Source organism: Haematobia irritans, chromosome 5 (assembly GCF_050003625.1).
Source record: "Haematobia irritans isolate KBUSLIRL chromosome 5, ASM5000362v1, whole genome shotgun sequence".
Lineage (NCBI taxonomy): Eukaryota > Metazoa > Arthropoda > Insecta > Diptera > Muscidae > Haematobia > Haematobia irritans.
Genome location: NC_134401.1, coordinates 76445146 through 76458486, shown reverse-complemented (window position 1 = coordinate 76458486; position 13341 = coordinate 76445146). Strand labels below are relative to the sequence as shown.

The window sequence follows — 13341 nt, the reverse complement described above, 5'->3', positions numbered from 1 at the left end:
CTTTGCATGCATTCTGTTAAATAAAGTTTTGTTTGCATCGTCTCGTGGGCGCCGCAGACTATGCTATATAAATATAACTTATAACGATAATTGTCTATTGATGACCATAACAGCAACGTACCCCAGTGGATAGTGTGTTGGCTTACAAACTCCTCGGTTCTCGGTTCGATTCTCCGTCCAGGCGAAAGGTAAAATTTAAAAAAATTACAAAATTTAATAATGTTTTCAACATTATTTGTATTACAGGAAAAGGTGCCAAGAACTAAAAATTTCGTGGAAGTGAAAATTATGTGAGGGAATGAGCACAATCTTCTTCGGGAGAAAATTCTTTGAAGCATATAATATTTCTGGGCTCAAAATGCTTCCAAACATATATGTTCACATAAAACAAACATATTAATGTTTCGGCAGTATCCAATAATATACGTGCTTCCTGCAAAATATGTTTGGAACATATGAGGATGTAGCAATAAATTAGTAATTAAATAAAATAGTTACCATGTATTTTTAGTAATCAGGTGGCAACATATGCCATTATATCTTGTCATTTTTTTCGAAGTGATGAGGAATAAGTTATAACCAGTTGATCTTAATAAAAATAAAGTTCCCATATGTCAATGATTCTTTTTTTGGCGAATAATTATATTCCAGGTTAAATTAATTTATATATGTATAAGGCATTACACACGATATACAATAATTTTATAATTAGTCAATAAGGCAGTATCGATATTGGTTTTAATCTAAGCGGATTGTCTTCGAGTCTTCAAGTCTATTGTTATTAGAAAGACATCACACCCTCAAAAAAAGTCGCCTCTCTAACATATGTTCCAAACATATTTTGCAGGAAGCACATATATTATTGGATACTGCCGAAACATTAATATGTTTGTTTTATGGGAACATATTCTATTTTTGGAAGCATTTTGAGCCAAAAATATTATATGCTTGGAAGAATTTTCCCCAAAGAAGATTGTGCTCATTCCCTAACATAATTTTCACTTCCACGAAAATTTTTAGTTCTTGGCACCTTTTTCTGTAATATAAATAATGTTGAAGAAATTATTCAATTTTATAATTTTTTTAAATTTTACCTTTCGCCTGGACGGAGAATCGAACCGAGGACCATACAGTTTGTAAGCCAACACACTACCACTGAGCTACGTAGCTGTTATAGTCACCAGAAGACAATTATCGTTATAAGTTACATTTATATAGCATAGTTTGCAGCGCCCACGAGCCCATGCAAACATAACATTATTTAACAGAAACATACATGTGTTGGCAACGTGGAACAGTGGTTAGCATGTCTGCCGTACATGCAAAGGGTCGTGGGTTCAATCCCTGCTCCGACCAAACACCAATTGTTTTTTTTGTTTTTAATTTACACATTTATATTTATACTATATTAAATTTTTATAATGAAACTTCGAAATGTGGGTTATTAAAGATTTACAGTCAGAAACAGTGCTTGATATAAACGAAATGGACTGAGCTTTTGGATAAAATATTATTTTTTGATTGCAAAAATAACAATTTTGTAATAAAAAACTGGTTTTGGTATAAAAGTTTGAAATTTTGGAAGGGATTCAAAAACAAAGGAAGAACGTGGGGTCGAGTATAAACATACATAAATAATTATATTACATGTTAGCCTGATACCGAAACAGGCAATTGACGTCCAAATGCATTATATTACTAAAGGCTGTGGAAAGGTTCATTCGCCCGAACCGAAACATGTACAGTCCAGGCGTGTATAGATTGGTATCTGGCGTTTTCTTTTCAATGGCTCTATTAACCATGTTCCTTAATCTATATCTGTCCATAAAGCTCGAAAAATAATTGTATAATTAGATATAATGCATTTGGACGTCAATTGCCTGTTTCGGTATCAGGCTAACATGTAATATAATAAGCAACGATGAGCCCGTCGTAAAACTAGGAAAAACTCGACTAATGTACGCGTTAGAATTGTTGTTGTATCCTGGAAACCAGTTTCTGTTAATTGTCATATGTTGTAGTTGACTGTAGAAACAATAAGCATTGTTCGACTGTTCACCACTTAGGTGAATTCTAACAAATTAGCTTTCTAAAAATAAATTTCGTGTTGTTGCATTACTATGTAACAAAACGAAATAAAAATAAGATTAAGGGACTTGTAAGTTATATGAAAAGATGATGTACAGTGGGAGAAAAGATGATTCAATTTGTAAGAGGAAATTTCCCAAATGTTTTCTCCATAAGGAGTTAGCATAAAGGGCCCAAAATTGAGTTATCTCTCCCAACCAGATCTATACTAAAGGCTGTGGAAAGGTTCATTCGCCCGAACCGAAACATGTACAGTCCAGGCGTGTATAGATTGGTATCTGGCGTTTTCTTTTCAATGGCTCTATTAACCATGTTCCTTAATCTATATCTGTCCATAAAGCTCGAAAAATAATTGTATAATTAGATACATAAATAATTTTATAATATACACAAATTAAATAATATTTAGACTTAAGCATATAAAATTTTTGGCCTTATCATAAAGCAGTTTCCGAAACAACAAATAAGCGGTTTCACAGAAATTGCCCTCTTTCGATTCTCTCGCTGTGTTAATTTGATATCTTTCGTCAACCCTCCCGGTTTTTATCTCTATTTCTTTCTCTATACTCTCTCTCTCTCTCTCTCTCTCTGTCGCTCTCTGAATAAAATATCACAACATATATATGTTTACTCGAAATTTGTAAATTTATATATGTTTACATTCACACATATAATTTTTATGAAACATGCATGCCCCAAACATAATATATTCTAACATATTAACATATGTGTTCCAAACATTTAGTGTTAGTTTGAGAACATTACATGTTTGCACTTAAATATATTGTGTTTAAAAATTGTGCCCGAAACACATTTTGTTTATATCGAAACATATGAAAAACATATTTTTCTAACAGTGCACTAATCTAATGGAATTCATCTATTTAATTTCTCGAGCTAATTTTCAACGCATTTTTCATTAAAGGAAATCTAAGCGAGTAACGAACTTAAAGGAAGTTGTTTTTTGTTTGTACACATAATCGACGAAGGGGGTCGTTATTTAAATTGAAAGTATTAAACTTTTAATATTTCAAAATTTCGGGTTAATCGAATAGGAACGTTAAAATTTATGCGGTATAAATAATTTCCCTTACAGAACATTTGAAAGAAATAGGTTGTTCAACATATTCTTCTTCCTCTTTTTCGGGTAGGAAGTTTGATTAAACTTAATGTGTATTCTTTGTTGAAGAATTTTACTCATTGTGAAAATGAATTTTTTAATATATATTACTACAAAACACTACAAAACACTAGAAAACAAACAAAAACACAATCAAGGAGAGTTGGTTGTGTTTTTCAGAGAGAGGAGATGATCCATTATTACTAGCAAAGTGACTGTCATATTTTACGGTCAGATTGTATTCTAAATATTAACTATTTCAAACTAATCTCATTTCATTTATCACTCTTACAGTTCCTCGTCAATAGCTGTTATACTCAATGGAGATCAGCCCGAATTCACCGATGCTCTTGGACACAAAGTTCCCAAACCCCAGCCATCATTGCAGGTGGCAAGTCCCATTGACCTTCTGAATCCAGACCGCTATGAATTTTACACATTCGATGACCAAGGTGAACTGGTCAAACGCCTCATGACAATGGAGGAAATTCAAAGTATTGTGGCCAATGGTGATGGAGAGGGTCCAACAATTATTCACCATGGACCGTCCGAAAATAGGAATCCCGAGAAGAATGTTGAAGATATTGTAAACAGTGTACAGATTGTCTTAAACAAAGAAGTGGAGTCCAATAAGAACTCATCATCCAATACAGTGCCTATATTGGATACACCCGATGTTTCCTCTTCCTGGTCCATGATACTTCCAGCAATCTTTGGCAATACTGGTAATGTGGAGATATTCCCACAACAGAAACCACAACAGATAGTTATGACGCCAGATACTGAAATACTTGAGACATCCACCCAAGAGCCACCCATGACGACCACTGTGAAAACGAAACCCAATAAGCGTAAGCCAGGTCATAAACGCAAGCCAAGTACCACTACAACTACTACGGAAGTAACACCCCAAGTCATTCAAGAAGAGCTTGACTCCCACGAGTCAGTGTACACGGGAATGCAACAATACCAGCATTTAACGGCCACCATGCAAGGCTATGAAGGTTTTTCACAAATGCACATGCAACCAATCTACAACAAGTTGCCAGAACAGATCCAAGTGGAGTCTACAACGAAGAGAGTATTCATAAATAATCACGAAATTGTCCACGGTCAGACGGTAGACTCAGTGAAGTTGCAAGAAAATCTGGGCAAGAAGCCACCGCATGTGCAACGAAGACCTCTACCACCACATCGAGTAAAGAAACCTAACGGTGGACATACGACCACTAAACGACCTCTCTCTACAAAACAGAAGATTAAGAGAAAGCCAACTTCAACAACAACCATGACACCCGACGTTGTGGAAATCGTTGAAACGACTACTGCACAAAGCTCTGAATCGCCGACCAAGACACCAGCGCCTACTACCGTAACCGCTTCGACTACTACCACAACTACAACGCCTGCCCCAACGACAACTACTACCACAACAACAACAACGCCTGCCCCAACGACAACTACTACCACAACAACGCCTGCCCCAACAACAACAACTACTACCACAACGACAACGCTAGCCCCTACGACAACTACTACCACAACCACCACGCCCGCTCCAATAACTACCCCTACGACAACAGAAGCACAGCCAATTATTTCCTCTTCTACAACTGCTCCCAAAAAGAAAAAGAAGAAGCCAACCCGTCAACCTATTCACAAACCGATTTCTGATGACAACGGATCATCTATAAAGCCTAGCACTACTACCGAAAAAGTTACCACAACCACATCAACAGAATCCACAACGATGCCAGTCACCACACCTACATCCATTCCCTTGACTGAAGCACCACACAGTACCAGCACTACAGCCCCAAAGAAAAAGAAGAAGAAGCCTACTCGACAACCGGGTCGCCCCACTACTTCAACCGATCACAGTGCTGAAAAATCCAGACCTTCGTCCAAACCGACACATCAGACACCAATATCTGCAGACCTGACGGCCGAAGGATCGGCTCATCAGGAAATTGCCCACAATAATTATCAACATGTTTCATATCACAGGCCTCGTCCTAAGCCCCACAAACCAACCACCACACCTAAGACAACGACTACAACAACAACTATTGTGCCTTCTACCACTGCAGTATATTCACCAGTACCACTTGCCACAACCCAAAGTGAGCAAAGTCTTATTGTAGAAGAATTTCCCGGATATCAACCAACAAAATCGGTCCGAGTTACTACTGAAAATCCAAAACCTGTAACCAACACTGCTGAGACAAGTTCAAACATTGGCACCGCAGGTTACCCATTACCTTCTTACGGCTTCACTCAGGATAGCTCCGAAGATTCCAATGCCTATCAATACAAGAAGCAGCCTATACCATCTCTGAGCTCCATTCATCAGGAGAGTTCCAAACCGTATGACCAAGACATCAACGCTATGCATTCCTTTGACCAAATAATGCAATCACTGAAGCAGCCCGAACTAGCCGATAAGGATGTGGTGGCGGCAAACGTAACTAAGGTGAAACCAATAAAATACGACAGCGCAGAAAGTATGGAACAACTGGAGGAAATGGCTAATAAACACGTGCGACCTGTCACGATCCCTTCAATTGATAGTCCCGCGTCAAACGATCCCATAGAAAATGTTTACGGAAGCATAAGCACAATGTTAGCATCGGCTTTGAGTGAACTAAAGGAGACTACCGAAGTTTTGCAGAATGTTACAACTCCAACTGAAAGCTCAACGCAAGTAACAGAAATGCTGTCAACGACACATGACCTGGAAGACACCACCACCAAGTCTATCCTAGAATGGGATACAACACAAAAAGAAAATGCTAGTACAGAATCACCGATCTATGGAACTACGGATTATTATAGTACAGAACCAATGTATCCGTCGGAACTTAGTACCGAACCTTCACTAATCACTGCAGAAACATCAACTTTCGCAGCCCTTCAAAATATCGAACATACATCGGACAATTTCTCAGACAGCACATATAGCACTACAATCGATTCTGTCACAGAGTTACCCACTGGTATCACAGCAACACCTGAAGAAATTTCAGGTGAATCAACCGAAGAGTCAATGGAAAATACCACGAAGGAAGTAACCGATATGCCCTATACTTCTACAATACAACAAGAAACGACAGCGCTACCACACACGCAAATAGATGAACTCTATGACCAGGAACCGCAAACTATCATGAACGAAGTAACGACAGAAATGACTTATGATCCACCTAGCGTATCCTATGGAGATACTACCACCGATTCCCAAGAAATTTCAGAACATACCACAATAATGGGACAATCTCGACTTCCCGTTTCTGCACCTCAAAAAGAGCATATTATGGACGATGACAAGGATATATATGATCAGCCTATTCTGGTGGCTGACCTTAAACCCCAACTGAATATGGAAATAATAAAACCATCTTCACAAATAAGTATGTCTGAATTCCAAACCCAAGCTGCAACTGTTGCATCAACACTAGTCGATGGTAGCAATACGATTTCGGTTGACTACCACACCATGAGTTCAAATGAAACGAAAGACGAGATAGCATTCCTTATGTCCGATGTCATTAAGCAGATGTCTAATAAGGATAAAGTGATGACGAAACCTGTTGACACAACCTACACCAATAATCAACACTTCTCTTCCACCACTCACCAGAATATGCCAATGCTAATTCAGCAAGCTTACAATGAAGAGCAGCAATCTAACGGGGGCCACAACCAGGATATTCCAATGCCAATTGAACAAGCTTACAATGACAACCAGCAATCCAACGGAGGCCATGGCCTATACATACCCGTCGAACATCAGAGTTTCAACCACAACCGCTTCACTAACGTGGCCAAACTGAACACCTCATTCCTTATGCCTCCAAAAGCTGCCGAAGATTCACTTATCAGTCTGGCAGATTCTTATGGCGAAGATGAAGACAACAAAAGCGAGAACCTTGAATCAGCATCGCAGACTAGTATACTCGACGGTTATGAAGATAGTGCAGCCTCTAAGCCGGAAACATTCAATGAAAACCTAGATTTTGAACGACTAGAAAACGTCATGGCAAGTGAAGGCTACATCACTTCTCAACAGGATGAGTCAACAAACTCTGCTATTGATGAAACAACTCTGCAACAAGTCAACCTATCCACAGTATTTCCTGGTTCAACTATGATGGCCGGCTATGGTGGTGTAGATATAGAATTACCTGTGTCTGAACCGGAAAAACCTATGGAAACAATGACCAAAATAGAATCGTGGAATCAAGTATCCGAGAGCACAACAACAAATTCGTACCCATCCACCGATACGGAGGAGCGGGAGAGTGAGCAACATAGCGAGGAATCCGCATCGACGAATTCGTCCGAAGAAGATTCTTCTACAACTAAAAATGACACAACTGATGAAAGTAATGAAGAAACTACAACACTCAGCATTTCTCATCAGTCACAAATCTATGGTGAACAAGAATCCTTGGAAAACATGGGTGATAGGGAAGCCCTATTCGAAGCTGACAACTCTCAAGATACTACAACAAGAATTAACATTTCCCATGAGGAAACAACACAGAACCAATGGCAAAGCTCTGATGAAGCCATTGAAACATCCGAGATAACACAACAGTCTTCATATACACTTGCTAATTACGAATATGTGGATGGGTCAAATAAAGAATCGTACACAACAGTTTCACATATGTCCGAAGACCTAGACTTAATCACACTAGCACCAACAGAAAGCAGTGAGGAAAATTTAAGTGAGCTTGAAACTGCTACCACTGAGGTGGAATCCGCAGAAGAGGAATCATATACAGAAAATGTTAAAGAATCCACAACTGATGCTTCCCCGCAATCTGCAATGACTGAGGAAGATGACACGGCTAATACAAGTGTACATCCTATGGGCGTGACTGAAGTTGAGAGTACAACAACTAAATATGGAGAGGAGTCCACTAAAATAAACTCTGAAGATACCACAAATATACAAGAATATACCACCAAATCAACCTATATTATGGATGATACCACCAGCACAGCTTATAGCAAACCTGAATTAGATGAAAAGGCAACGACCACACTAAACTATGAGATGAGTGAGGAAACGTCAGATGAATTATCTGCCATGATTTCAGAAGAGGATGAGACCAGTGAGTTGATCGAAGGTGATCCCTATATTAAATTGGGAGAAACGACTACAGCACACCCAGTGGAGTCTTCAACGATGGAATCTACGGAAAATAGCACATTTGATTCGGAAACAGAATTACAAACAAACTCTTATTCCTCTATAATAAGTACCTCAGCTCCAACTACTACGATGCAACCACAGGTACCTCTAGCGGAATCGGATAATATCGACAAGAAAACAGATAGCATGAACACCAATCCAAATCCCGAAGAAGGTGAATATATGCTATCGCCACCGAAACCCATTAACTTGATCGCTGAAACCGATAGTCCAACCAGTACCCATGTAATTACTCAAAGCGACCATAGTGAATTGGCATTTGAAGGAGCCGATGAAGAAGACGAAGATGATCAATTTGGTTATGTAGTTCCAAAGTTACCAACCCCCACTCAATCGTCCACCAGTACGACAACCACTCCAAAACCAACCGTATCTACAACCAGACGCCTTAATACACTGAAGCCCGTCTCTTATTTCAACAAGCAACCCGCCTATGCCTTGTATCAAGATACCGTAGAGCCTTTGTATAGCAAACAACCATCCTATCTACCACAACAGCTTCCACAGGAGACCGCGCCTAACAAAGTGCTGACTTATAATGTGGTAACGCCTCAACAACGTCCCATGCAAAGGCCTCCGCAATTGAGCAACTTGATGATTGGATCCTCTTTAGCAACTCGACCTCCAGTTAAGTTAGATCCATCACCACTCAATTCCAAAGGCCTTGAGGCATCTCTAGCCAATTTAGATGAAGACATGTTAGCATTTGCTAAACTGTGCAATGAGCTAGCTTTCAGTTACTGGAAATCGATCACATCGGAAAAAATTAGTTCAGCCAGAAGTCTTGTTATATCGCCGTTTGCCCTGACCTCCATGCTGTCTATGGTATTTTTGGGAGCTAGAGGTAGCACTTCTGGCGAAATGAACGATGTTCTAAAATTGGACGATATGGTGACCTTCAATCCACACTTGGTTTTTAAGAATATCACTGATTCTGTCGAAAGGGCTATGGATAGCGATATTGCCACCACAGCCTTTGTTCGCGAGGTTTTCAGTGATCGTGCCAATGGCAAAATTTTACAATTCTTCAAGGAGAAAACACAACAGCTCTATGCCGGTCATGTGGAGGAAGTTAATTTCCATGTAGTAAATGACATTATCCGAAGACGGACAAATCTACTCGTGAAGCGCCACACAATGGGCAAGGTTTTGGAGTATTTGCGCACAAACAGTGTCTGGGTGAATGGTCCTCTCGCCACTATATCGGCCAATCTGTTTCAAACTGATTGTTCCCATGGCTCAACACAAGACCGAGATGGTGAACTATTTTTCCAGGTACATCCAACAGTTCGACAACGTCGACTTGTCCCAATTCCTGCAGTTCTTTTCAAGAGCGGTTTTACTGCTGGATACGAACCAACCCTAGATGCAACTATTGCCGCGTTTGGCCGCATACAGGATACGGTGAGCATGATTTATGTAATGCCGGGACACCAGAGCACCATTTCACCGTCTGATAATTTGGATCGACTTGAAAAGGATCTTATGGAAACAGCCATCACTAAGAATGCTTGGAGTAACTTGCTAACTTCCCTTATGGATCGCCCCGGCATGGAAGTTCAATTGCCAAGATTCTCACATAGATCATTTGTGAATGCTACACTTGGATTACAGAAAATGGGACTGAAAGGTCTCTTCAAGTCAGATTATGCCGATTTGGGTGGCTTGACTGGATCTTCCAACCGTGACATCTATCTCTCCGACATGATCCAAATCAATACATTCAGTACATGTGGCGAAGAGAAAATTGCTGACCACCATCACGTTGAAATGTACCCAGCTCCACCACTACGCAAACGTAACAAAGATGTCGATGCTCATGAGGATGATGATTTTGACTCATCCGAATCGATAATCGATTTCGGTTCACTTGTCCAAGACTCAGCACTAGGACGAGGATTCTATGACGATCTCCTGGACCCCAAGTACCTCGAGTTACCACTTCCTCTAAGACCGCGTCAGGCTCGCGTACCCGATGCTCCCAGATTACGTTTTGACAAACCTTTCCTGTACTTCGTCCGTCACAATCCAACTGGCATGATCCTCTTCATGGGTCGATTCAATCCGCGACTTTTGCCATGAGGGTCATTAACAGAGCCGATTACCGATTACATTTAAGCAAGCCAAACTAATTGAATTTGTTAACCAAGCCCTTAGTATGTCCAGAGCATTCACTTCACCTTAGTTAATCTATATCGGCCACATGGGAAAACGACAAGTCTATCTCAGTCTATCGTTAATCCATGTGAAACTCGAATAATTTCACGTATTCTTTACGGTTACAATTATTTATAATTATTATTTTATTAATTTTTTATTATTACTACTATTTGTTGCTGTACCTTAATCACGAATCACATCAACGATAATGACGGATTGTCAGAAATGATGCCTGCGGCCCATCGCCAGCTATGCCTACTCAAAGTGGTCCATGGATGGTCGACCTTGTATGGGACTCACATCTCCTGCTCCGACGCCTCGAGATTCAAGATTGACATACAGCATATGATCCATGTATTTATATATATATATACGATACACACATATCAATTAACATACATATGTACTATTTCGTAATTCGTAATACTACACATGCACATATCTCGCATACATATATTTATTAATGGAAATGTTAATTATTTTAAAATATTTATGCAACATTTCCATATTAATTTATAGATTGACTTCCTTCAACTACTCCTGCTCCAATTCCTTTGAAATGTTGTCCGTTTGCATGTTCGAGCAAGCAAATTTTTTTGTTTTAAATTAATTATTATTGATTTCAATACATATAACCGAACATATAGCATTAATACATACGGATGCATATGCATTGCATACTTACACACTACAATATTCTTACATATAAATAAATAAAATTGATATTTATACATATATTTGTTAAATAAATTGATATACATACAATACACATACAAAACAAAGAACTCTATGTAGTATTATTTTATTCTCCCAAAAAAATGTGGATAGAAAATCTGAGTAAGTAGTTAAGATGAAAAACTCATTACCAAAAGCACTTGTGTCATTACGCACAGCAATACCACATATTTGCAAAAAGTCGATTACCATACACCATACTTCATCATCAGTACTACCCTGTAGAACATCGGTGTTTGATAAGATGGAATGGGGGCGTAATAGGATTGGAGTCAAAATGAAATTCCTCTCTGAGCCAACAACAAGGATGATGAAATTGTTTTATGTTCTGCGTTTGTTTAGTTATAAACTCAAGCTCATGTGAGGGAAGCGAAGTAGAAACAGTATAGACGGCCGTAAGTTCAGACAAGCCGAATATTATGTACACTCCATGACGGATTGCATAGAAAGTAAATACCATGACTCACGAATAATTTTATGAGAAATTTACCAGAGGGACGTGTCTGAAAACATTAGCATGTTTAAAATCGAGAGCGTTCTTGTGTCACTAAAATTGTAAATGAATTCAACTCGTAAGCGTTTTATGTTTGGATGCTGTATTATTTTTGTGAGCGTATTTTTAGGGAAATCGTTATTCACGCATACTCACGAAGATATTATATTCGTGACTTACGCCGTTGCAATCAACGTAAGTAACGACAATTTCGTGTCACGTGCACACCTCTATTAAATACCTATATAAGCCCATTCAGTTCTTGACTACAGAGCCAAAGAGCAACCAGATCTAATGAAATTTGTTCCTCAATGAGGCTCCAGAAATCAAATTTCAGGGTTCGACTTATATAAGGGCTATATATAATTATGAACCGATATGGACGAATTTCTGTATTATTTTTACAAAGCATATGCTGATATCACGTACCAAATTTCAATCAGATTGGATGAAAAAAGTATACCATTTTTAGCAATATCATTTTTATACCCTCCATCATAGGATGGGGGTATATTAACTTTGTCATTCCGTTTGTAACACATCGAAATATTGCTCTAAGACCCCATAAAGTATATATATTCCGGATCGTGGTGAAATTCTGAATCGTTCTAAGCATGTCCGTCCGTCCGTCCGTCTGTTGAAATCACGCTAACTTCCGAACGAAACAAGCTATCGACTTGAAACTTGGCACAAGTAGTTGTTATCGATGTAGGTCGGACGGTATTGAAAATGGGCCATATCGGTCCACTTTTACGTATAGCCCCCATATAAAGGGACCCCCAGATTTGGCTTGTGGAGCCTCTAAGAGAAGCATATTTCATCCGATCCGGCTGAAATTTGGTACATGGTGTTGGTATATGGTATCTAACAATCATGCAAAAATTGGTCCACATCGGTCCATAAATATATATCCCCCATATAAACCGATCCCCAGATTTGGCTTGCGGAGCCTCAAAGAGAAGCAAATTTCATCCGATCCGGCTGAAATTTGGTACATGATGTTGGTATATGGTCTCTAACAAGCATGCAAAAATTGGTCCACATCGGTTCATAATTATATATAGCCCCCATATAAACCGATCCCCAGATTTGACCTCCGGAGCCTCTTGGAGAAGCAAAATTCATCCGATCCGGTTCAAATTAGGAACATGGTGTTAGTATATGGTCGCTAACAACCAGGGCTGTGGAGTCGAGCCAATTTTGCTCGACTCCGACTCCAGCATTTTTCATCAGCTCGACTCCGACTCCGGAGTCGACTCCGGGTAATATAACTAAATCTCATTTTAATACCACAAATTTGTAGTTCTATTGTGGGGGTGCCGTAAGTGGATCGATATAAAGTATCGTATTTATTTATGTGTGCAAAAAAGGTCTTAATTTCACTTTAGATGCCAATTGAACTCTATATTTCAAATTTAGGGCAATGTTTAATAAATAAAATAATGATATAAATACCCATTATAATATGAGAAGATACCAACAGTATATGTGTTTTTGGACCAAAATTATTGATACTATCTC

At 39.0% G+C, this 13341-nt stretch overlaps 1 protein-coding gene across 2 annotated transcripts in view; it reads left to right on the top strand.

Annotated features, from left to right (window-relative positions):
* LOC142239061 (uncharacterized) overlaps nucleotides 1-11377 on the top strand; it is a 327842-nt gene extending 316465 nt beyond the window's left edge. For both annotated transcript variants that reach the window (XM_075310826.1, XM_075310827.1), the window contains exon 7: nucleotides 3503-11377. In XM_075310826.1, coding sequence (XP_075166941.1) covers nucleotides 3503-10514 — 7012 coding nt within the window. In that variant the 3' untranslated portion in view covers nucleotides 10515-11377. The remainder of the gene's footprint in view (nucleotides 1-3502) is intronic.
* Nucleotides 11378-13341: the final 1964 nt, after the last annotated feature.